The 27500-nt window shown below is 45.3% G+C and overlaps 1 protein-coding gene across 1 annotated transcript in view; it reads right to left on the bottom strand.

The window, feature by feature from the left end:
* LOC307080742 (uncharacterized protein) overlaps positions 1-27500 on the bottom strand; it is a gene marked incomplete at both ends in the record, with an annotated part of 42354 nt that overhangs the window by 4208 nt on the left and 10646 nt on the right. The window contains 5 exons of the mRNA XM_079743607.1: positions 897-1045; positions 4137-4277; positions 5131-5390; positions 16125-16293; positions 26496-27315. Coding sequence (XP_079599733.1) covers positions 897-1045; positions 4137-4277; positions 5131-5390; positions 16125-16293; positions 26496-27315 — 1539 coding nt within the window. The remainder of the gene's footprint in view (positions 1-896; positions 1046-4136; positions 4278-5130; positions 5391-16124; positions 16294-26495; positions 27316-27500) is intronic.

Below are 27500 nucleotides of genomic sequence, written 5' to 3'. Positions count from 1 at the left end.
TTTGATCATAAAGACATTAATTCACCTAAATACTTGAACAAAATCCTGAACTTGCATTGAAAAGTTGCGCTTCAAGATGGTAATCTGACAGGATGAAGAGACACGCTGGCACTCTTCTCATAGGCCCACAGCATTAGGGCTAGAAATGTTTGGATTCAGCACTACAGCCCTAGCTTCACCGTTTGTAGTAATACATCAAGTCTTCAAAATACTTTTACAGTTTTTAAACAAATAGTACCATGATCGTATGTTTGGCAAAATAAGCAGAGCTTACACACCCCACTATTTATTCATTCGAAAGCAGATTTTTGCGACCATATTTTGTGCAGTAGCAGCTCTATTAATTTGTGTTTCTCTAGCTGCTACATTGACTGGCAGTGACAGTCCGTATAACACAAAGTGTGTCTTGACTGAAGGAGAGAATGAGGCGTTAAAAAATAGTATCTCAATAAGGCCCAAGAACAGCGTGCCAGTTACACCCCCCTACAGAAGGGCAGCGAACTGAAGAGTAAATATTTATTTTGAAAAAGAGAAACTAACACTGACACACACAACACAAAAGACTCAGGAGAAGGCTGGCGAGATCCACGTTTTACCAGCCTGCTCCCAGTCATTGGACACATCTCCTTAGTATTTACGCCTCCACTTTAATATGTCTTTGGAAGTAGAGGAGGACGTTTTACTCCTGTGCTATTCCCTCCTGTCGGCTTCTGCTGCAACTGTTTCGATTCCCCGCCACCAAACCAAATGCCTGGCGCGATGATAACAATTTCCCAAACAGCTCATTTCAGCTCTCCGTGGCTGTATTTCAGGACATACCAATCTTTTTCTAAATTTTTTCTTTTTTTTTGTGTTGGTAACCTAATAATTTTCAAGTCTAGCTGATGGCCCCTTACCCTCTCGGCGGTTGTAGATGATGTTTTTAGTCAGGAGGTCGTTGTGACACAGAACCACCGGGGAGAGTGTGTCTGAGAGATGCTTCTTCAGCGTCTCCATCTCGTCTGACAGGACCTTGTGGCTTGGGAGGCCAGGTACGTTCTGGGGACTATAGCACACACACACACACACACACACACACACACACACACACACACACACACACACACACACACATGCACAAACACAACCAACATGGTCAAAAACCTTCCTCTCGTGCCACAGTAGCCACTGCTGTCAACATTAAAACATGCAGATGTGTGTGTGTGTGTGTGTGTGTGTGTGTGTGTGTGTGTGTGTGTGTGTGTGTGTGTGTATGCGTGTGTGTGTGTGTGTTTCTAGTGTGCATTCATCCAGGTTGGCCGGACCCTGAAGGGGGTTCGTTGGAACACTGCTCACTCGTGGATGTTCTCAGCCGCTTCCTGCACACAAACTAGAGCTTCATCAAGACATCTCCTTCAGGGAGCAGGCTTGTTTGTACATCAGGGAGATGGAGAGGGGGATTCTGCGGTTCCACGCCTTGTTTTCACTTGCCTGATGACTCTATCTATCAGAACTGATGTCCTTGGCCAGTCGCTGAAAAGCCCCTTGGAAGCAGGAAGAGAAAGACGTCCACGATGAGGAGGCATTCCCCGCCTCCTAATTCATTTTCATGTTTTCTTTTCAGTCGCGGAGAGCCCGGACAAGAGGGGGTCATTTAAACACTGTTCTACCTATTTACCCCAGCGGGAACAAACAGATGGTCCGCTATTATACACACTTGTCTCTATAATTTAGTAGCCCGGCGCAATATAGCGGCGCTTTACAAGGGGACATGAAGCTGGTTCTTCTAGCTGACGTGGAGAGCGGCGTCTGGTTCCAGCTGGGGGGAACAGGACTGACCGGGCTTCAGTCACCCTGGTAAACTGAAGCTGTGTTGAGACAGGAAGTCATGCTACCTGATGAAAAGAAACCAATGCATACACAGGTTTCCTTTGTGAAGGGGAGTGGATTAAATCCATCTTTCAGGCTTATTAACTAATAATTGAAAAGAGTGAAGGAACTAAAACCAGTGAATTTTAGTGATTTTCCAATAATACTTTATTGACTTTCAAAATAATTTTATACCATTTTTGATAGTCAAATTCTCTACATATCTATATATTGACATTAATTGGGTCTCAATCCTACTGGAGGTGAGCATTTCTAAGAGCACATAAATCCTATTTCTAATCCTCATTGCCCATGTATTTTTTATCTTCTATCTTTCATGAGCCATCGCAGAGATGAAAAAAGACACTGGTCTTTGATGAATCTATATGACTCCCTTTAAAACCTTCAATTTCTCTCACTTAGCAAGTCGAAGCGATTGAACGATAAGGAGAAGTATGTGGTAGAAGGCGGTTCAGACCTCCGTTCTAAAACCTCTGCTCCTCCTTCTCTCCTTCTCTCCTTCTCTCTGTGTGTCGCTCTCTATCCTCTCCTACCGTCTCCTGACTGTGGCTCCATCCTCTCGTCTGCGTGCGTCTGTCAGCCTTAGCCTGCCTCTGTAAAGGACTCTTTAGTGGTGTGTAATTAGTGGAGTTTCCTCTTCTCGTGGTTCATTATCAATGTTCCTTATTTACATATGATTTCAAACACGAGTAGAGCTCAGCACATCGTACTCTTCCTCCCCTCCGCCTCTTCCTCCCCTTCTTCCTCTCCTCCGTCTAATAGGATGCGTGGCTCTGCGGGGGGGCCTTTGGGAGAAGTGATGGCTGCTCGCTCTCCCGCTCCTTTCCTCCGCTTTTCTACCCTGGCGCGCGTCTCCCACTACCATTGCTCTTTTCCGCTAAGCAGCGCAGCTGTTGGAGCCTTTCTTCTCTCTCTCTCTGCCTCCCTCTCTCGCTCTCTCTCTCTCGCTCTCTCTCTCTCTCTCGCTCTCTCTCTATCTCTCTGCCTCTCTCTCTCTCTCGCTCTCTCTCTCTCTCTCTCTCTCTCTCTCTCTCTCCCCAGCGGGGGAGCAGGATGCCGCTTCTCCAGGTGCAGCCTCTTCCTGCTCTCTCACCCTCTCTCTCTCTCTCTCTCTCTCGGTCTCTCTCTCTCTCTCTCTCTCTCTCTCTCTCTCTCTCTGTCTCTCTATCTCTGTCTCTCTCTCTCTCTCTCTGTCTCTCTCTCTCTGTCTCTCTCTCTCTCTCTCTCTTTCTCTATCTCTCTCGCCCTCTTTTTTTCTCTCTTTTTCCCTCTCTCTTTTTCTGCGCATCTCTTCTGAAAATCACGTTGACAACAAGCTCCCATGCAGACAGTACAAAAGTAACCAGTACAAAAGTCTCTCTGACAGTCTTTAAATCTCATTTGTTATTTTTCAGAACTTACAGACGGTCAAATTGACAACACAGAGAACTGTGTAAATGCTTATAACACACACACACACACACACACACACACACACACACACACACACACACACACACACACACACACACAACCTCAGAGCATCTTTTGGCCCTGAAAGTCTCACAGTATAGCACCATCTATTGGCCGTGTGCATGTGGTGCACTTCACTCTCACACATTAATAAATTCCTTAAGAATAGTCCAACTAATGAAAGCATTATTAACTAAAATAGCTCATAGCTTCAGTAATTATAAAATAAATTTAAAAAATGATATTTAATAATGTTAAAATAAAATACAACATGTTCAGATTACTCTCAAAATGTAGAGAGTACTCTCCGCATGTAGTAGGAACCAACACATGTGGAGAGTACTCTGACAATTGCTTGGTTGCAATCCGACCTGAGTTGTGTGGGTGAGTCTCCCATGGTCATGCTCTAGTCTGCTGTAGTTGTCTTAATAAGGGATTCATTACAACACTCCCTCTGCACTCTGACAGCCTGGATGATATTGAGATTGTCTAGAAATTGTCCCCCCCATCAACCTCCATAAAGTCTAGAATAGCCCTCTAACCTTAGACCTGTCCCCCCTGCTTTATTGATAACACACCATTGTCAGAAAGGATCATTCTTAGACTAAACGTCTTGGTTAAACCCCCCTCTCACTCGCCCTCTCTCTTTACCCCTATTTCTCCCTCTTTCTCTCCCTCTCTTTCATTGTCTCTCTCTCCCTCTTTCTCTCACTATTTTTTACACAACCCTTAATCTGGGTTAAAAAGATGATTTAAGCTCAGTTCAGGGTCCAAAGACAATCTCATTGAACCCGCTCTCCTCTTCCCATTCCCACCTTTGGTTGTCAGTACCGTCCTGGACGTTGTTCCGGACCAGCGTGAGCAGCTTGGACATCCTAGCCCACAGCAGAGCCTCTGCCGGCTCAGCGCCCGTGGGCTTGATGGAGTGGATCCTCCCCATCTCTGCAGCAATTAATCTACACAGGATCCACTGTTAGAGCAAGACCAAGCCACTCCCTCTCCATCTCACACCCTTATCGTCTCCTTCCTCTAAAAATACTAGAAAGGGGCATCATTAATAATAAACCTTTGACCCCTTAACCTCTCAATAGTATATTTATTGTTATTTTGGGGCCTCCGGGCCGCTTTGTTTGGCTGATTCTTCAGTCAGGGCGAGAAGGGGACTCAAGGCTACCTGAGGTCTGGAGCAGCATGGGTATTTTCATGGTCAGAATTACTATGGAGGGATGAATCACACGGTTAAGATATAGAGAGGACTGCCTCCATCTTAATGCCTGTCCTCAGAATTGGGTACTGTGTTCATCTTAAAGCCTGTCCTCAGGGCACTGTGTTCATCTTAGACTGCTGAAACATGCGTACATGTCTCCTTAACATTGGCGCTCAGCTGCAGTTGCTGTAAACAATTCCTATTCCCTACCACACTGACTATGAACACAATTCATCCATTGCAGTGGATGTATACAGCCTCTTTATTTCTGTGGAGTGAAAACGATGTGTCTATAACTTTTCAATATAAAAATGCATGAGCTGCAATCATAACTTTTTCCTTAGATATAAATTGTCCCTTTGACAGTACATTTTCGGAAAGAAGCTGTTGGGAGAATTTGGTTATCAATATTTCAATAATGGGGTTTTACAATGTATGTACAATAAGAGGAGTATCTCTATACCTCTCTATGTCTCTCCTTCAATTCTCTTAGCAATCAGCTACTTACGAATGGGCATGATTTTAATCGGCACGCTTCCAACGGGCACTCCCCTAGTTTCATGCATTTGTTTTGCCCTATTACCACGACATGTAATACAAACCTGAATATGGAAGGTTGCCTGAGCAACCGGTCATCCAACACCTCTCCCCTCACAAACTCATAGCAGATGCCGTTGTGGAAGCTGCAGAATATCAGGGGACCACAATGGTGAGCATGGAGGAGCTGAAACATCTCCACCTCCCGCTGGCGGTCCACGTAGAGCTCTGTGTTCCTCCCATAGACGCGCACCAGGACACAGGCCTCCTGCAGAGAGCCCACGAAGCAGCCCGTCAGGCGGTTGGTGATGCCCTCCGTGAATACCTGGACACAGGTCGGTGTTGAGAGGGAGAGGAGGGTTACTGTGGCACACTAACTCCTCCATGGAGAATCCCGAAGGGAACATGACAACTCATCAGAGAAGATATTAGGAACTTTATCCTCTAGACAGACGGACAGACAGACACAGAGATGATAGAGAGATAGAGGTAGAAATGTAAATTTAAAGCAGAATACATTTAGTAAATGTACAATCTACTTTCTTACTAAACTAAACTAAGGCTCAATTTTGACAGAGATGATCTGGACAGACAACGCAATAGTGGCGTTGCATTCTCCCTTTTTATTCCACGTTTAGACGAGCGTCTTTTGGGGGAAATCTGCGTGCATACGCAAAAGTGTGCGAAATTCGATGTAGTATGCACGCCAGGTGGCTCGGTGGTACTGTGAAGCACTGCCACACAACACCACCAAGAACGCACGCATAGCCACGCATAGTGGGTAGCCTTTTATGAGGCTATCCACAGTGTATGATCTTACTACTTTATCATAGCAGGCCTGTCAGATAAGTTGCTCATCCACACTTAGTCAAGTGCGCATGTGCCAAGCAGCCCGCAGATCACACACAGACGCACACACACACACACACACAGCACGCACGCACACACCACATGCACGCACACACATCGCATACACACACACCGCATAACCACAACGCGTACACACACACCGCACACACATGCACACAGGCACGCACAGACACATGCAGGCACAGACACGCCGCACACTTGCAGACACACCACACAGATGTGCGTGTGGACACAGACAATGCAAGACAACAGCAAGATCGAGATAACTGCCCTGCCGTCGACACTCTCCCAGCTGAGACGTTGTGTCTATTTATTTTTAAATATCACTCAACTCCTTGAGCATCCCGCAATGTCTTGCTATATTGATATTCCCCCTACCCCTGCCAACTGTTGTTGTTTTATTTGTCTAATGTTTAGAGTGTGGGTTATGTGTGGCTGTAGACTGCTGGCTGTCTTGGCCAGGTCATTTTAAGAGATGTTTAATCTCAATGACTTATTCTTCTGGAAATAATTGATAACCCAGTGTACAATCCGCAATTTTTCCCTCACCCCCACTTTTCCCTCTCTCCCACATAAGCCTGTGCTTTATTTCACTATAGTTAGGTAGGTTGCTGCCTTAGCTGTTAAACGGAAAAAAAATAGTGAAAGAAACTTAGTTTATTTGACTTAGGTGCTTCTGTAAATGCACACAATTGTCAGCTGTTTGTTATTATTATTTTCAACTAACCAATAGTAGTTGCCATGCATTTTTAAAATATCATTGCACTTTAAGCCCTGAATAACAGTATAACCTATTGAATAATTGATTTGAATGCATAGTAAACTACACTTTCCATTGAACAATTACCCCTGTAACCCGGAAATGTACTCATTTTATAATGTAATCAAATGCTAACACTAGCTGCTTTCAGAAACACGTGTAAGTCCTGATATTCTCCTGATGGGCCATATGTGTGAACAACATATCCTGACATTTGTACCATGAAAATCTCCTGAATAATGCTACCCCTGAGGCAGTATTTTCTTCGTAGGATATGTAAATTACCTTATATGTAAATGTCATTGTGTGGCCCCCTAAATGATAATCAGCCTGTTGCCTTTTGTTCGCTGAATTGTTAAAAAGTATTTAAATGTTGGCACTGCTTTTAAGTCATTTGTAGTGATTGCTAAAAGACAGGTCTTTTATAACCGTAAAAGTACACTTCATACAATAAATTAGATCACAGCTGCACGCGTATGTAGGAAATGTTTTTATTTCTTTAGTTAGCTGAACATTTTAGGGTCCCGTCCTTCACTCCCTGTTTTCTCAGTTAATCACAGAAATCAACTACATTTGTCCAAGTGTTTGTTATATGTGAAATGAAGCAAAAAAAGACGCTCTCTTTCTCCGGTAACTCAGCCTGCTTTCTTCTTCGTCGTTTCTTCTATTTGTCTCTAACTCATGCTCCAATCTTTCATTGATCAATGCTTCGGATTTTGTGGATGCAACAGAATATATGATGCATCATTTTATCAACATTTAAGATGATCGCGTTGAGTTCTGCCCGTTCTGCCTCCATTTTGTTTGTTGTCAAACCAAAACAGACTAGAGTGACAGCGGCCGTCCTTATTATAGGACAGGTGTGAAAACGGCTTGTAAGTAGAGAATGATTATGCTTGCTTCACAACTTGAGGAGAAAATGATTATGCTTGCTTCATTGCGTAACAGGTGAATCCAAATGTTATATAAAGAAGCAGTGAACTGGTGTAAAAGAGCCAGTGAACTGGATCTTCAGTCACCAACCAGAGCCCAGGTGAGGATGGGAACGCTGACCTCCAGGTGGAGGCCTTGAACAGGGTCCATGTTCTAGACCACCTCCAGGAGGAGGCCTTGAACAGGGTCCATGTTCCAGACCACCTCCAGGAGGAGGCCTTGAACAGGGTCCATTCTCCAGGAGGAGGCCTTGAACAGGGTCCATGTTCCAGACCACCTCCAGGAGGAGGCCTTGAACAGGGTCCGTGTTCCAAACCACCTCCAGGAGGAGGCCTTGAACAGGGTCCATTCTCCAGGAGGAGGCCTTGAACAGGGTATATGGAGACGAGTGTCAGAGCCTTTTTCAAGACCCCCACCACATCTTCCTAGAAGGTTGGGAACTGGGGTTAAAGAACCAGTGAACTGGAGTTAAAGAGCCAGGGAACTGGTGTTAAAGAGCCAGTGAACAGCTGTTAAAGAGCCAGTGAACTGGTGTTAAAGAACCAGTGAACTGGTGTTAAAGAGCCAGTGAACTGGTGTTAAAGAGACAGTGAACTGGTGTTAAAGAACCAGTGAACTGGGGTTAAAGAGCCAGTGAACAGCTGTTAAAGAGCCAGGGAACTGGTGTTAAAGAACCAGTGAACTGGTGTTAAAGAGCCAGTGAACTGGTGTTAAAGAGACAGTGAACTGGTGTTAAAGAACCAGTGAACTGGGGTTAAAGAGCCAGTGAACTGGTGTTAAAGAGACAGTGAACTGGTGTTAAAGAACCAGTGAACTGGGGTTAAAGAACCAGTGAACTGCTGTTAAAGAACCAGTGAACTGGTGTTAAAGAGCCAGTGAACTGGTGTTAAAGAACCAGTTAACTAGTGTTGAAGAACCAGTGGACCCACTGTTAAAGTACCAGTGAACTGCTGTTGAAGAAACGTGGACCCACTGCTTCAGCTGAAATCCAAACACTTTGAGATCGTAGGAAGGAGGGGGGCCGTGGTCCGTGGTCATGACCCACGCCAACTTTGTGATACTTCTTCAGTACCATTGTTGTGCATGAGCGTTTTAATGAGCGATGTTGTACATACAATTTGCTAGACACTGTAATGTTATACTATAGGTGTTCAGGTAGCCTAACCCTCACTTGGATGTATTTTGGGACAACTGTATTTTGGGGACATCCTGACGTAGTAACACATTGTTGCTTTGAAAGTCTGTCTCAATCCAGAATCATTTACAGGTGACTTCACACAACAACACTGCCTCAAAAGGATACTGCCTTGATAGAAAGCAAGGCAGCCGGCGGCAGTCTTTACAGAAACAACAGGGAAACCAACTGAAATCAGGGCAGATATTACATGATTGTTAGGAATACAAAAAAACCACATATATAACATTAAGTCATAACAATATATAGATGTTACTACTATAATAGCAGGCCTGTCGCACCAGTTACTCAAGTTAGTCATGTGCGCATGTGCCAAGCAGCCTGCAGCTCACACACACACACAGCACGCGCAAACGCATAAATACACCGCAAGCATACACATAGACGCCGCATACACACACCGCACACACACGCACGCACCGCACGTCAAGACAAAGGCAGCAAAACATACAAGGAAGCGCACACAAACGTGCGCGCGCACACACACACCGCACGTCAAGACAAAGGCAGCAACACACTCGCCGAGGTACGACGTTATGTTTTTAAACATAACGGCTCCGCCATCGACACACACGTAGGTTAGAACACACACGCACGCGCACACACCGCCGTCGACAAACACTCCCAGGTAAGACGTTCGGTCTATAGACCGTAGAAATTGCGATGAAATAAGGTAATTGACCATTTCTCACCTCGACAAGCAACGGCAGGTCCTTCATTTTGTCATTTAAAAAACGTTAAAGTCAAACATCGCGCCGACTGGCACATCAACACACAAGTCACGTGACCTTAAAAAGACAGCGTCCCTATAATGCAACGAAAACACGTCAATAACACAGTGTGGTGAATTATGTCTATAGAGTCCACCACAAGACTCCACTTTGTTGCTCAAATGTAATATTACTCCCCTCCTTGAGCCCCCGAAATGTCTTTACTCTATGTTGCTCCAACTTAATATTTCTCTCCTCCTTGAGCCTCCCGAAATGTCTTGCGATATTGATATCCCCCTGCGGACTGTTTTAGTTGTTTTATTTTTCTTATGTTTTGTGTGAATGCTATGTGTGACTGTAGGCTACTGCTGCCTGTCTTGGCCAGGACACTGGAAGAGATGTTTGATCTCAATGGTGATTATTATTTTCAGAAATTTGTTACATTATCGGTTTCCACATTATTGCTATGGATTTACAGTTTTTCTCGATTGTATACACACAAAAAATGGAACTATGCACATAATTCTGAAAACTTGAAGCTCATGTATCAACTACAAGATTCCAGCCTGCTAAACTCTAAGAACAATTCCTCTGTTTTCACATTTTTGCTAAACTCTAAGCACAAATCTCATCATTTAGCACACTTGGTTCACCTGGATCACACTGGCCTTCAAAACGCAACAACTAATTACCAATAAGTCTAACTCACTTCTCACCTGTTCAAACTCAACTGGCAAAACACTCCAATCATGTGTCATAAAAGAGGCCTCTGTGAGCTCTACTGTTGTAGATATGGTCCTCTGGCCTGATCAGGATCGGAGGTGGGATTCTTTTTTTTTGTTGTCGGCCTACGAAAAGGTTTTTATGCAGCCAGTTCAGCTGAACAATTACTGTATTACAGTAAAAAAAAGATTATTTGCTTTGTTACCTTTTTGTACTTGTACTTGCACTGATTTCATTATTACATCCCCCGAAAGACAGTCTAAACATTTTCTTACTGTAGCGTTTTTCATTTTACTTATCAGTGCAACTACTGTACTGTAATTTACCAAAATAGGTAACATTGGTGTATTGTCAGAACAATGTTGCAGCATCGACTATAGGTGTACAATATAACTCTGGGAAGCTGGGATTGTGAGTTTAGCCCATTGGAGCTCATTGGATAGACAAATATGCATTGTATCCTATTCTGATACGATTGTGTCAATGCAATATGTATATGATATATTCAAAGTATTGTATTACAATATGGCAACAGTCTTTATACTATATGTACCACCTAATTGCAACTTTAAAAAATAGAACTATTTCTAAACAATTTTATACATTGGAATATGTAACATGGCCTCATAAAGCCAAAACATATGTAAATAGTATTTTGATGGAAGTGTTTTGAATTGATGACACCAGTGTTTAATTGATGCTCTCTAAGAGATATTCATTTGATAGCTGAGTTTACTGTTTGGTGGAAAAAATCAGTTTTGAGAAGAATTTGCGTAGTTTTGACAAAATGATTAGCTCTTCTCAGGTTTATGTTTAGAGTTTTGAGAAATTGAGCTTTAGTTTCAGAAAACGTGTTTGAACGATTGAGAAAAACTGTAATTACAATTAGAGGTTGAGCGCACACAATGCGGGCACGAAAACTGTAGTAGCTATAAAGATAGACAGATGGATAGATGAATTAAATATAATTAATTTTAAGATGAACACTTACAGTCAATATAATGACTGTAAGTGTTCATCTTACTGTGTGTGTCACTGTGGGCCTGCCTGTGATTCAGATTTAAACAGCATTAATAACAGTGCAATTTGGATAGATGAATAGACAAACAGATAAAGATAACGTACAAATGAATGATACTCTGGCTGCGTCCTTGGATATCAGGACGTGAAGGCGTGAAGCACCATGTGTGTATCCAGCCTTTCAGAACATGGAACGCCCTCATATTTGCTTTGGTTGCTGCACATCTCTGGGTACAATCTAAACAATAGCCAAGTGATCATAGTTTTCCATGGTTATTATTCCTCCACAGTCACCTTCCCCAAGGCCTTATGAACACCTCAGATGGGACATTGCCCATGTAAGTGTTTTATCCAGAGCACAAATGAACACACATGCCTGCCTTGACATCTCATCAAGAATTCATACCTCTATATCAAGGGCCAATTGGATACACATTGCAGCAGTTGCAACAATACGATTCAATCTCTTACAAAACACCATAAATCTTCACCTGTGGCCATCCAACAATTTATATCCCTTTGCCCACTGTATCAGTCTGGCATCCGGTAAACATAAGATGACGTGTGAACATATTAAACATCATACCTGAGATTGAATGATATCTTTGCATGCATTATTTTTTTATTTTTTTTTTATATTCTATATTTATATATAAATAGATCATTTATAGATTTATAATCAGATTAAATATTTCCAGGATTTATTTTCTATTTGTCAAAAACAGACAAAATGCATCGCTGGAACAGTCAAAGGGGACAAAATCCTCCACTTAACAGCGTGTGTATGTTTGTGTGTGCGTATAGCTGAACCTTGCCCAGATGCAGAGGTCAGCTCTTCAATGGACTGTCACCCGACAAACATAAACCCTATTTCCTCTACAGATTGGACCTTGTGTTTGCACATGAAGCTGGCACACGCCCTGTCCGGTGAGGAACACATTTCTAGATAACACAATTCCCAGGCTGCAAGAAAAATGGAAGCCCTAGTGGTTGTCTTTGTGGAGCGATTCACGTGTTCTCCCTTGCGGTATTAATGTGCTCATCTATGTTAAATGCATTTGTGTGGCTGTTATGGAGTCAGGTGTCTATCATTCGTGACAAAGTAATGTGTTCATCCATCCACAAGAGATTCATGATTTGGTCCATGTTTTACCCAACAGTTCTAGATACATTTAAATGATTGGCTTTCCTAATGACTGATCTTGACTGAAGGAAATGTGAGCTGAAGGTGAAGTTAGTTGTTGATTGACTAGCTTGCAACAGAGTTCTGTTTGTCTAGCCTGCAGACTGAAACATTAATGATGTTTGTACAATTGTCCCAATCTTAGGTGAAGACACGGCCACAGCCTCGCCCAGTGTCCGCGCCCAGCTGCAGGAAGCACGAACACGCTTTCCGCGTTAAGAGACGTTCTTGCCTTTCCACACCCCACAGTCAAAGCACATAGCCATGTGCTCCGTCAGCCTTCGGTCAATTCTTATTTATCTTCAGTTATAGTTTGTTATTTAATCCTTTTGGTTCTGTAGGTTTTATTTTGGCCTGGTGTCTTTTAGGCAATAAAGGTCTCTCAAAGACTTTTGTTTTTTTGACGTTGCGCCTGGGTACGGGTTAGCCAAACATTACAGAAGAATCAGCCAGAAACGGAGCCAGCAGAAAGAGAAACTATCCTCTCTGCATTCACCAAGAACAACTCTCTGGGCAAGAGGAAGGAATGGCTGCTCAAACCCCTGCAGTTCAACAACTGGTAGCTGTCCGTCAGGCCTCCTCCAGAGTAGAGACACGTCCTATCCAGCCCCATCAAGCAGTTACAAGTGGAGCAGCAGGGCCATTCATAATTGGGAATCAGGTAGCAGAACTGACCTCGATGGTTCAACAACTCCTGCCTGGAGCCTCCTCATTCGCCGGTGCAATCCCATTTCGTCAACATCAGGCTGACCCTGCCCCGTTGCTCCTAGGAGCTCAGCATCCCCAGCATCCCCGATTCAGAGAAACAAGGGTACGCCTCTGAGGGAGCCAAGATAGCCTTCGTTATCTCCCTCCTGGTTGGACAACCCCTGGCTTTATCTATAGCACACCCTGAACAGCGATCCCCTTTCTGTCAATCCTTTGCCACTTTTGCAAAAGAGTTCTGTCTTGTTTTTGAAAGTCCTGTTACAGGATAGCAGGCGGCTAAACGACTCTACTCACTCCGTCTGGGCCATGGAACTGTGGGCGGAGTATAGGGTACGTTTCCGCACCTTGGCAGCTGAAAGTGTCAAGAACTCGGCTGCATTATTGAAATGTTTCCGGGAGGGCCTTTCAGAGGACATCAAAGAGGAGGGAGGAGTCCTCATGGGAGGAGCAAGATGACCTGGAGGGACTAATAGAGTTAGCCATCTGAGTCTGTGAGCATCAAAGAGAGTAGTAGGTCTTCCCTGTTTCGGCCTCTTCTAAATCGTCTACGGCTCCTTCAGGCATGCCCAGCTCTCCAGGGAATTTGGAGGAGCCCATGAGGATAGGAGGACAGCGTCTGAGCCAGCAGGAATGTTGTTGTGTTTGCAAGCGATGCTGCTTGTACAGGGGGTTCTGGAGTACCTCCTGGCTACCTGTCCGTACCGGCCATAAAAAGGGGAGACCTGCAGTAAGGAGGGAACTTCTGACGAGTCAGATCTCTGCAAATAAGTTCCCTGTGTTGCTGTCTACCTCCCTTTCCCGGTGAGATTCGACCCACCATCTTTCCATTTGTCTTCCACCCAGCAACTTCCTGGACATCTCCCAGACCCGAGAGTGGGGACTGGGGAGTGAATTTAAGTCAGCAGGAGACAGTAACTGCCCTGGATGGCAGACCCTGGGGATCTGGCGAGGTCTGTCAATGCACTAAGCCATTAATTTTAGCAATCCCTGTGTTAGTTGAACGGTGGAAAAATGGGAGGAATGGGGTCCATCATGCTTTCTGACTTGTCTTAAGCCTTTCCAGGAGAGGACATCGGTACTCCACTTTGAGTGGAGAATCTGGATTTCTCTACGGCTTCGTCAAACTACACTGACCTCCATGAGGTCTTCTGCAAGAGAAGGCAACAACTTTGCCACTACACCGCCCATAAAACAATTGCGATTAACCTCATGCTCGGTTCTTGTCCTTCTCGGGGTCGTCTCCACCCCCTAAATCTTTTTCTCTGGCTGGAGCATGTTTCTTCTTTGTGTGAAAGAAGGACCGTACCCTGCATTGCATAGACTATCGATCTCTGAACGACTTAATTCAAGACAGGCTAGGTGGTCACTTTTGTTTTGATATGGTTCTTTTATCGCCCTGGAAGCAAGAACATTAAAGCAGACGTGCTCTCACGGCAGTTTGAATTCACCAAGGGAAATGCCAGTTAATCTCCAGGTTCTGGTGGGCATTTTGCTCCCTCCTGGGTGCGTCCTCAAGCCTTTATTCAGGGTTCCAGGCTCAGCCTAATGGCCAAACTAAGAGGGTGAATCAGGGCCTGGAGACGACACTAAGGCGTCTGGTGAAATCCAACCTGACAACCTGGGGCTCCCAGCTAGTGTGGGCGTAAAATACTCACAACTTCCTGTAGTCTTCGTCTCCTTTTGAGTGTCAGATTGGCTACGAAGCACCAATATTCCCCTAGCAGGAAGTGGGGGTGTCTGTCTGGAGGTGAGCCAGAGATGCCCTCCTGCGTGTCTGGTCCTGTCCTGCCAGGACCAGACACACTCACCAAGCCAGCCCACTCCAACCTGGGGACCAGGTTGGGCTTTCAGCAAGAGTGCTCCCACTCAGGATGGAGAGCCGGGTCCTTTTGAGGTGTGTCAGCAATTGAATCCCATTTTGTACAAGCTAAGTCTACCATCTTCCATATGCATTCATCCCATATTACATGTATCTCAGCTGGGACTAGTCCACTGTCTCTCACCGTCCAGGTTCTACCACCACCATGACTGCTGGATGGGCAACTGCTCTGCATGGTCCGCCGGAGTCCACAGCACATCCTGGACTTTAAAGGACTTCAAGTGTCTCCATCCAGACCGGGTTCCAGGAGCATCAGGAGCCACTTATAGAGAGGGGGGTACTGTCAAAATTGCAGGCGTAGCCACCATCACAGCCACTCCCATTGTCCGTGCCCAGCGGCAAGAAGCGCAGGGTCCTGCTGCCGGCACAAAGATACGTTCTCGCCTTGGTCTCCTCAATCAGCACCTTTTCCACGCCCCATATTAGGGAGCTCAGGCCCATCTTAATAACCTGTACTTTTCTCACCAGTCGCTGATTCTTTCTATGAACAAACCTGCTACCACCGTGTTCTGTCGAATCGTCCTGGAAGAACGTCCTCCCGTGGATTTTTGTTAAGCCTTAGCGTTAGGGAGATTCTTAGTTATCTTTCAGCTATAGTTCATTTTCATTCTTGTTGGTTCTATAGGGTTTATTTTTGCCTGGTGTCTATTAGGCAATAAAGATCCCTAAATGACTTTTGGACTCTGCGCCTGGCTTCTGGCTAACCAAACATTGCAACAATGTGTAAACATTAATCTATAGACGCCACTTTCTTCCTGTTTGGGTTTAAATGCTGTGTAACAAATGTAAGTCGTAAGTCAAATTTAAAATATAAGTATATATGCAATTCATGTGCAATCACTAATCAGTAAACCACTGACTCACCATAGGTAGGCCGACACAGGAAGGGACAAACACAGGGACAGACACACGGATAGAAAATAGATAAGACCGACAGGGACAGACAATCAGACATAGAGACAGACAGACGGATAGGTAGATTCATTTTATGATTTCTTGATTTCTTGATTAATAGATCGAACATTGTTTTTACAATCATTACATTACATGTTATCAAGAAATTGTAAGTTCCACTTACCTTCATCTGAATGTCATTAGTCTTCCACTGTGGACGTAGTGTTTTAAGAAGTTCAAGGATTCCAGGCGTTGGTTTCTCCTCATCCACATGGATGTCCAGGTGAAGAAGAGCGTCCCCAGCTGCAGCAGAACCTCTATCCATGGTAGTAACAGCACTGGTGTCTCGGAGGCTAAATATAGAAATAAACACAGGATTTTAGAACGTCAAAGATCTGTGAAATGCAAAGTCTTTAGTTATGTTTAGCTGTAGACACAGATGGGAGGTCTGCAGATCTCAAATGCCATAAATATTGTCGTTCATAGTGGGAGACACCTTAAAGTGACCATCTAAACTTTGCACTTAAGCCTAACCTAAATTGATCAAAGCAGGTCCCATCCACGAGAATGTACCATTTGTTTGAATGTTCCAGACTTTCTTCATTTTAGTAGCAATGGGTGTATTCCAACAAGAGTTATCAACAGTAAACTATAATCGTACAATCAGTGCAACTACATCAACCATGCTAGCAATTCCGACTCACCTATTCAGTAGCTGATCAAGAGAATCAGCACAGGGATGGCCTTATGAGGTGCAGTGTTTCCTAGTGGATCCCCCTCCCGTCCTAGCCCGTACCCGGCTAGTGATTTTTTGTGGGGGGAAAGGTGGATTACACATTAACCAGCCAGGATCTCTGGGGCAAAGGCACTCAGATGTCAGTCATTGGCAGTGTCTAGTCAAATCAGCGGCCTTTCAGAGCAATGAATAAGCTAGGTGCACATGCAAGTTTACCAGTATGGCACAAACCTTTATGGTAATTTCACCTCCTTAGAACTGTAGCTCCCTGTGTGCCAGGGCCCAGAATCCCTCACTGGATCTATACACGGTTGGCTACTAGTAGTACATTTTAGTAGCTACTTATAGTACTTTATAAAATATTGGTTAACAGAAGTACAATATAAAATATATATGACCAGTAGTAGGCTTACTTTATACAATATACCACGCCATTGGTGGTACTTTATAAACTATTTGATAACAGTGAAATTGTGGCTACAAGTTGTGCTTCATATCCTTGTGTGGCTTTCACGGATAGGTCCTACTTTGTAGCTAATGTGACCAGTAGTTGGCCTACTTGATGTGGTTGGCCAGAAGTTGTTTTTCTGGCCAATGGTAATTCTGCTGGCTGTTCTTCAGTTGTTACTGTTTTCTCAAACAAGCCAGTCAATAGATTGGGACAACAGGGAATAACAAAGGTTGCTTTGTAAACAGGACACATATGAAGAGCAATGCAAGGGTGATATGCATATATGGAACATGGATACAGGTTCGTTCAACAGATTGCGTTCAACAGGCCATGGTCACTCGTCTCTGGCCGCCCTTCTTTCCAGAATGTTTTTATTGGCTGCGTTTGAGCGGCAATAGCCCAGACATCCACGGCCATGAAGAAATGGTTTTTGGTGTCTGTGTTTTCGATGATGTCAAGAATGTGAATTCCTCAAACCATTTGTGTCATAAGCTCTTAGTTATTTCATTGTGGCAAACAAAAAGAGCAAGGTTCCTTGGAATGTCAGGAGCACAAATGCAGGAAGATAGTCCATCATGGCTTCCTTGTGAAACACTTTACCCTCAATATCATCAAGAATGCATTGAAATATTTACCTTCTGCTGTGTGTTCAATACTCATAAGACACCTGTCTGTAAACAGTTCTGCACAGAAAGAATGAATATAATTGATTCTGACACCAGGTTCAAGGATGTCCTCAAGTGTGGGTAAAAAAAAGAAAAGCAATTATGTACTAAGGACAAAGAGTTACGCGAAGGATTTGACAGAACTGGTTTATATTATTGCAGATTTACACCAACTGCTGCGGCTTATCACTAAATATGTGGGGGATTTACATTCAAATGTGAATTCCTCTGATTACACAGAAGCATTTGGTGCTGCTTGCGAAAAACGACTTGATGTAAATGTTCATTGTTAATAAGCTCACTGTTAGAATATATATTATATATAAATGACTATATGATCCCTCTAAAATGAAAGTTAATCGGTGTAACAATCAACAATAATAATTACTTCATATATTTAGCACATTTAACAGCCAACACAACACTGAGCATTCTGTAAACACACAACTGCAGGTTATCCAATGTTCTCCTGTCAATGTTAAATTTCACATGTAGAGTTTCCGTTGTGTCAATCAGCTATGCTATGCTAAATCTTTGAATTGGAAAGGATTTTGCGTGTTTCTGTGAGAATTCAGAAGTTGTTGGTAAAATGATTCACTGACGGAGCATGTGTTTAACATTCAGGGAGAAAAATATCAAACCCATTTCAGAAGAAGCATCGACTGCTGGGTATCTTTCAGTGACAGGGTAGAGTCTATTGTCTAACCTTTGGTTATCACATCATCCAGAAGAGCCATTTAAATGTTATGCAATTAGCTTATTTAAACATGAACGTTCATGCTAGCTCAATGCCATGGAACATTTCAGCATAATCATTCCATAAACACAAAATGAATCTCATAAACATTCAGGCACCGTGTTTTCAGTCTATTAAATTATTTAGATGTTGCGCCAATGTTTACCATTTTACATCATTAGGGTAACCTCTTAGAAGCCACCACTATAGTGAACTTCTTGAACTGAATATTTTGCAAGCTTTTAGAGACAAATGAAATCACTTGCCATCAAAGTGTGTCTTCCCATCAAAGATGTTGTGTATAAAAAGAGAGATGAGTGTCTTGATTAAAAATGCAGGGCTTGGCTTGGGAGAGGAGGGGATCTGAGCCAATGTTTGTCTAAGTGTGTGTGCCTCACATGCACAGTTGAACGAGAAGAATTGTGGGGTAAAGATGGAATATGGACAGGGATAGGAACACACAAACACACACACTCACACACACTCTAACACAGACACCCACACACACCCACAAACACTCACACACACACACACACACACACACACACTCAAACACACACACACACACAGAGAATATTTAGCGAATGCCTCTAGTAGGTTGGGTACATTGGTGTTGGGATGGCTAAAATAAGGGGGTGAAATGTGGGTCTTTGAACTCTATAGATCAATCATTATGAGAGGATTGAGGAGTTCTGTGTGTTGACAATATATGTGAATGTGTATACAACCAAGCTCTGTTCATTCTTGACAAACACAAATTCATTAATAAAAATGTATTCATCCGCACCTTTTAATGGTAAATAACATGGCTTAATATTACCATTTCAAGCACCGTCATCTGAATATTTGTAGATAATGCCTTTCAGATATTTATCAAACTACAATTTTTTTCAATTGCTTAAGCACGATTTTTCAAAACAGCCCAAAGCGTCAATCCATGGTTCAGGACGTGGTCGACCAGCAAATTTCATTTGATAGATTTGGTCCTGTGTATGCGTGTGGACGTAAGTTGGTGTGTAGGTAGGAGAGAGAGAGAGAGAGAGAGAGAGAGAGAGAGGTTGGTTGTTTGCATACCTGACGGCTGTGTTTACAGTTTTTTTTAAATTGCTTGAACACATTTTGCAAAACTTCTATCGAAACCTAACAATCCTTTGTGAAAATGTCACTCTGATGACAAAATGATACACACTTGTATCATATGAATACACTGTCAGATCAGCAACTCACTAGTTTACTACTACTACTTTATATAAAACACTTCAGTCTTCCATATTCACTGTTTTTATTCTGTTCCACAGAAGGCACGTTTTCACAACAACCAAAACATCTTATACTCAATACTGTACAAAGCAGTACAGTACTTTACAGTTCAGTAAATTCAGTTTAAGCAAAAATATAACAAAAATTAACCAAAAATCCACAACTGTACTGTAAACACAGAAAAACACAGCAATTTTGCGGTTGGCTTATGGATCCTCACCTTGTGTGCCGAATCCATCCATGGATTGACCTTACCTCAATGTCTCCGCAGGCCTGTTCCATTGCCTGCAGAAGAGGCATGCGGGCATGTGGTCGGCGGTCATATACACTACATCCTCAAGCTGAAAAAAAACCTTCTATAGGTTTTTAGAAATGGCGAGTATAGGCCTTCGACTTCAAATTGTTTATGGTTGGTGTACCAGTTCCGGACCAAAACAGCCCGATGGAAACAAACATTATCCCAGACAACAACAAACCTGGGCTGGTCTGATCTGTCCTGTTCAGCTGCATCATGAAGTGCATCTAGAAGTGTGATGATATGCTGGATATTGTAGGGACCTATTTTTGCATGATGGTGCAGTTACCCTCGAAGGCTTATGGTGGCACACAATGATATATTCCCCCGCGCTGCCCCGGGACGTGCACAATTGCCCTTTGACCTTTTTGTAGCTGGCTGATAGGTGTTCAGTTTTGTAAGTAAGTGTTTTGAGGTGTGTATTTAAGTATTTTCAATTACCCAATGTGTTTAGTATTTTGAATAGATGTGTTCTCCCAATGATATACTGAGATGTCATTTTTGAACTAAGTGTCTTATGTATGAAATAGTGTGTAGTGTGCAGGAGCAAGTGTGTTACAGAAAGGAGCAAGTGTGTTGCACAATTGCAACTAAAGTGCAAAGCAGCGCTTTTGTTTAAGGAATGGTTTCATGTGTTTAAAGTATAGTAACAAAAACTTCAAGTTGTGTTACTTTGGTCTAAGCATGTGTCTATAGTGTTCAAGCAATTGAAAAAAAACTGTAAAAAGCACTGACTGAAAAAAATAGCACACTTATTTAACCCCCCTCTTCCGAGACCTCCACTGGCTCCCTGTAATAGCTCGCATTAGATTCAAGATGATGGTTCTGGCATACAAGGCAGTCGATGGAACTGCCCCTGCCTACCTCCAAGCATTAGTAAAGCCACACACCCCAGCTCGATCCCTCCGCTCAACTACCTCAGCTGGACGTCTGGTACCGCCATCGCTAAGAGCACGCAAAGGTCGATCAGCGAAGTCACAACTTTTCTCTGTTTTGGGACCTCAGTGGTGGAACGAGCTCCCTACCGATGTCAGGATCGCAGAGTCGCTCACCAGCTTCCGCAAAAGACTCAAAACTCACCTGTTCAGAGTTCACCTCGACTCTGCATAGAAACCAATGCACAGCCACCATTGAATGTTGTACGTCCTGGCACTTGTACATTGCACTTATTCAAGGTACTTAATTGTGTAGCATCTACAGTAGCTGCTATCGCTGCTTTACACGGGGAATGGGTTAGCCTAGCGATTGTAATACTTGCACTTGGTTCTATGAACATCTTTACTGTACCGACAGCGATATATTGTTTCACTTCTTATGACAAATGTACTTATTGTAACAAATGCACTTATTGTAAGTCGCTTTGTGTATGCATGTATGCAATTGTGTTCAGTGTTTTGCAAATCACTGTTTGTATTGTTTTGCAAAAAGTCTGGTGCACATCGGGGCCAATGTTTTGCTTCTTCAGTGTAATCGTTTGATAATTGTGTGATACTTTTGACTTTAGTGTTAATGCAATCGTAAAAAACTGCAATAGTCTATTATAAGAAAATCTGTATTATTTCAAATTTTAACATGAATAAACAAACCATGTCACTTAGATTGATGATGAGTTATAACCCTCTAGAGCACAATCGTTTTTGTTATCTTTGCTAGTAATCATATTGAAAGGCCAGTGTATTATAAAACAATGTATATTAATGGCCAATAAATGGAGAAATAACAGAAGGCCTGGAAAAAGTAGCAGGATCAAGAACCTCAGGACCTTAGACGTCTGAAGAACAAAGTGCCTGAACATTTTGAAGGTTGTAACAGTCTGAAGAACCAAAAATAAAGGCGCTCTTAACCAGCATCCCTTAAGGTTACACTGAGGACTTTACTCAAAGATAAAGATGTCCTTAACCAGCAGCCCTTGAGGTTACACTGAGGACTTTACTCAAAGACAATGGTGTCCTTAAAGGGTTCATATTATGAAAACAACACTTTTCCTGGGATTTGGGTTGTATTGGGTCTCTGGTGCTTCCACAAGCATGCAAACTTTGAAAAAAGTTGTACATGATTTTTTGAGTGAGGAATGCATTTCTGAAAGTCCCCGACTACAGTTACCAAACGAGCCAGTCAGTTTCAGCGCCCCCTCCTACGTAGGAAGGGGGCACATTTGAATATTACCTCCCACCTCCCCACCCCCCTCCAATCAGAGCGTAGCTAAGATTTTGTGGACCAGTGGACGAGCGCTGGGCGGAGATAATCGCGCATTTCAGAAGCAGGGATATTCCATACAAAAGTAGATGTCTAATTTGTCAGTGTGCCATGTGACTGCCTGGCAGGGAGTCCGGCGGAGCGGCCAGACTGCCACCGGAGCTCGGCGGCAGTCTGGCAGCTCAGCTCCGGGAGTACAATCCCTTTCTCCTCCATGTCGCGGTTCATGGACTTCAGAGAGTCAAGGCCAAAGTTCCTTCCCCCCAATTCTTCTCAACCATGGCCGAGATATCCCCCACTACGAGTCTTTACTTGTTGTGGAAGTACCAGAGACGTCAGACGCAGTCTCTATGATTCATAATATCATCCGAGGCACACATAGCTTTTGGCCGTGATATTAGATTTAATATTATATAAGTACCTATAAATTATATAATATTATTATTATTATAATATAATATTATAGTATATAGATATAGATTCCGTGGAGTCTGCAAACGGCAACAATCCCTTCGCCTCCATGTTGTGGTTCACTCTGACAGCTCATTGGTCAATGGGCAGCAGCTCATTTGCATCAATGCTACAGACATCAGAAACAGCGCATTCTGAAGGGACTGAAACAGAGAGAAATAGCGGTAGGCGAGAGAAACAGCTTCAAAAACTTGTTTTCTGGAACTCATATACTATGTTTACTTGTTGGGAAAACACCATGATATGTCTTCTTTAACAAGCAGCCCTTACGGGTACACTGAGGACTTTACTCAGAGGAATGTGTTGATGGTTGTAAGTAACTGACGGTCTTCCCATCAGCCTGTACTCCAGCATCTCACACCTTATCACAAGGGAAGCGTTCTGTGCTTTATTTCAAGGCAAACATCGGTTGCTGTCCTTTATCAAACAGCTCTTTATGGGGGGGGGGGGGGGCGCATTTAACCTTTTTATACAGTGCTACATTCGGCTCTCTCAAGGCCTCTCCTTTTGTGAAGCTCACAAAAATACAAAGTGTAACTGGGAGCTGGGACTCATTTGATGGCGGTACAGTATATTTATATTGCTGCAACAATCAGAGGCAGCCAATATGCCGTGTCTATGTCCTGCTCCCCTAGAGCCCGCGCTCCCACTATAATTTACACCAACAGTTTGTGTGCAAATGCAGTAATAGACACATTCATCACATCAATAGAGATTCAATCTCCTTTTCAATCACCCGCTGGTATGAATAGCGCTGCGTCCTCCGTGGCCAACAATGAGGGGCCATTACCGGGCCCCGCGCGGCTCTACCTTCCGCACATTCACCGGGAAACTATGTCAAACAGTTTGCCCACACTAACGTTCCTCCACACAAATGGGTGACAGCTTTCAGACAGGTTTGCATCCAATTTTATTGTCAGACAAATGTCATTTTTTGTTTCACCGCCGTGGAAGGTAATGATTGGGCTGCGAGTTTTGCGCGTCGGTAATGCGGGCAGTTAGTCCATTTAATGCTCTAACTCTGGTGTCAGACGGGTGGCAACAACAGCAGCCCTCACACAGGCTGTCACTGATCACCTGGGGAGGAGGGGAAGGAGGGGCCACAGGGGGAGGAGGAGGAGGAGGGGGGAGGAGGCAGGGACAGAGGCTGGAGGAGGGGGGATGAAAGGGGAGAAGAGGGGACAGATGGGAAGGAGGGGAGGAGGGGGGAGTCACGGTGGGAGACAGTTAATCGTTCCTCGTCCTTCTCCGTCCTCATTATTGTCTGTGCGGGAGGTCCGGTGCGTTCTGAGGAGATGTTTCTGAGGGTTCATTGTTGGGCTCTGATGCATTAATAGATGGAACTCTGTGGAGCCCACCTCCTCACGACAGCAGTAGTAGTAGTCAGGTTTCCCCATGACCCACGTGACCAACAATAATTGCTCCATAAATAATGACGGATATGTTTGCAGTTTGCATTTCGAGTTGAATACTGGCAAAATATTGATATTGCTTTTTTTCTAGAACTTGCTGGGGATCAGGCTGTTATCTCGCCTCCAGCTCACCAGGTTCTCTGGCGCTGTCCTGTTGGCAGCCTCGTTGTTGCTCGTGATCCTGCCTACCACGATGGTGTCGTCTGCAAACTTCAATATGCTGTTGGCCTCGTGGGTGGGTATGTGGTCGAGAGTGTAGAGGGAGAAGAAGGCTCAACACACAACCCTCTGGTGCACCGATGTTCAGGGTGATGTTGGGGGAGACCTGTCTCCCCATTCGCACACCGGTGAGGAAGTCCAGGATGCTCAGAGGTCCAGCCTGGTGGCAAGTTTATGGGGGGGGGGATGGTTTTAAAGGCGGAGCTATAATCTATAAATAGCATCCTCACATAACCATCCCGCTGGTCAAGGTGTGGAGTGGAGGGCTAGTGACATTGCGTCCTCCGTCGACCTGTTTGCCCTATAGGCAAATTGGTGGTGGTCTGAGGAGGGGGAATGCTGTTCTTCAAGTGTCCCAGTACCAGACGTTCAAAGCACTTCATCACCACGGGTGTCAGTGCCACTGGCCGATAGTCATTGAGGGTCCTGATGGCTGATTGCTTTGGGACAGGGATAATTGTGGCTGTCTAGGGGCATGTGGGGACGGAGGCCTGCAACAGGGAGGTGTTAAACAGGTCCGTTAGCACCCCAATCAGCTCTCGGTATACAGTTCGGCCTGCTAGCTCAATAGCAGCATCAGGGATGTTCGGATTCGGCCAGGTTTTGGTGAAGAAGAAAGCACAGCCACTTATCCTGTTTGAGTGAAGCCTCAGTCTGAGTTCGTGGATCTTGTTGACAATGGACTGGGCCTTCGCTTTAAACAGGCTGGGCAAAGCTGGTCAATTCGGTGAGCTCCTTAGCCTAGCTTGGATGCCGGCCCGCTTGCCCCGCTGATTCTTCCTCTCTCAGTCTCCGTCTGCCCTGCTTGCTGCTTCGGCTCGTTATCCAGGCAAGCACCGATGTATGGAGCAGCTCCTCTGGTGTTAGCAGATGGAGGGGGTGAAATGTAGTTTGTATTCCGAATATTCAAGATGTGCAGTCGGTTGTAAGGTATGTTCGTTCCCAGTTTAAGGGAAAGGCTCACTGCGCAAAAAGTAAACATTACAAAAATCATGAAAACCACTAAAAACCGGCAACTGGGCAGAGAGCTCAGACTGTGTGCGCCGCCATCTTCATCTTCAAAAAAAGATTCTTCAAGAACTTCAAGTAAGATTTCAGATTTGGAGTTTGGGCAGAATTCCTTCATAAGTAACAAATGAGTATTGTGTAATGCACATCCATGTATATATATATGTATGTATATATATATATATATATATATATATATATATATATATACAAGGGCGTAGGAACCGGGGGGGACGGAGGGGACGTGTCCCCTCCAATATTGGAGACAGGCGCATTTGTCCCACCTAAAAATTATACCGGGGGGAGAAAAATATTTTATTTTATTTAGAAAGCGCAACACAGCGTCTTGTCACCGCTTCTTATTCTAAAAAACTGGATGATTGAGCGTGCAATTAAAGAATTGATTTGATATTCATCAGTTCATTACTGCCATTCAAAATGTGTCAAAATGTATTTTTTCAGTGTAGTTAATTTATGACATATTTCTGTTCAAGCCATTAACGGATCTGTCAGATTTCCGATATGTGTCCCCCCCAATGTTAAACTCATTCCTACGCCCCTGTATATATATATATACATACATGTATTACTCACCAAACCACTCCAAACCTTGCAGCACGCAGCTGGACCTCTGCTGACGAATGCAGATTCTGCCGTTCCTGTGATCCTGTGCCACCCCTTGTGAGCGTAGCAGCCTGGGGCCAAACCACCCAAGCCACAACCGATGAGGTCATCCACGAGCGCTGCAGACCTGACAACTCTCACAGATCTCCTATCGCTGGCAGACGGAGGCCCAGGCAGTGTCCTCACTCAGGCAGGGTGGAAGTCACAGTGTAGCGTCTCACTCGCCTGCCCCGCTCCTTTAGAGCCGCTGGCGAATCTGGATGGCTTTCACCTTATATATATATATATATATATATGTATCTGGAGACACAGAGGTAGAGAGAGCTTCACTGGGGACTGTTTACCTTAGGGTAGCCTGCTTTAGATACCCTACTGAGGGGTTGTTTGGGCCCTTTGTATCGTGAGGGTTGAACAATGAACCTGGACAGGGTAGGGGTCGCTCTGGCCGGGCCCCTGGGGCCAGGCGTTGTGTCCCCCCTGGCCGGGCCCCCTGGGGCCAGGCGTTGTGTCCCCCCTGGCCGGGCCCCTGGGGCCAGGCGTTGTGTCCCCCGTGGCCGGGCCCCCTGGGGCCAGGCGTTTTGTCCCCCGTGGCCGGGCCCCTGGGGCCAGGCGTTGTGTCCCCCGTGGTCGGGCCCCTGGGGCCAGGCGTTGTGTCCCCCCTGGCCGGGCCCCTGGGGCCAGGCGTTGTGTCCCCCGTGGTCGGGCCCCCTGGGGCCAGGCGTTTTGTCCCCCCTGGCCGGGCCCCCTGGGGCCAGGCGTTGTGTCCCCCAAGGGGCCAGGTACTGTGTCCCCCCTGGCCGGGCCCCTGGGGCCAGGCGTTGTGTCCCCCCTGGCCGGGCCCCTGGGGCCAGGCGTTTTGTCCCCCGTGGCCGGGCCCCTGGGGCCAGGCGTTGTGTCCCCCCTGGCCGGGCCCCTGGGGCCAGGCGTTGTGTCCCCCGTGGTCGGGCCCCCTGGGGCCAGGCGTTTTGTCCCCCCTGGCCGGGCCCCCTGGGGCCAGGCGTTGTGTCCCCCAAGGGGCCAGGTACTGTGTCCCCCCTGGCCGGGCCCCTGGGGCCAGGCAGTGTGTCCCCCAAGGGGCCAGGCACTGTGTCCCCCCTGGCCGGGCCCCTGGGGCCAGGCGTTGTGTCCCCCAAGGGGCCAGGCACTGTGTCCCCCCTGGCCGGGCCCCCTGGGGCCAGGCGTTGTGTCCCCCAAGGGGCCAGGCACTGTGTCCCCCCTGGCCTGGCCCCTGGGGCCAGGCGTTGTGTCCCCCGTGGCCGGGCCCCCTGGGGCCAGGCGTTGTGTCCCCCGTGGCCGGGCCCCCTGGGGCCAGGCGTTGTGTCCCCCAAGGGGCCAGGCACTGTGTCCCCCCTGGCCGGGCCCCTGGGGCCAGGCGTTGTGTCCCCCCTGGCCGGGGTGAGGACCACCTCACCCCGGAGGACCACCAGAGATCCACTCACTTTCAACTGCAACAAATGTCTTCACTAGTACACTCTCCCTGTCAAATG

This window comes from Pollachius pollachius (genome assembly GCF_949987615.1).
Source record: "Pollachius pollachius genome assembly, chromosome: 9".
Taxonomy (NCBI): domain Eukaryota; kingdom Metazoa; phylum Chordata; class Actinopteri; order Gadiformes; family Gadidae; genus Pollachius; species Pollachius pollachius.
This window is presented reverse-complemented; position numbering and strand designations above follow the sequence as displayed.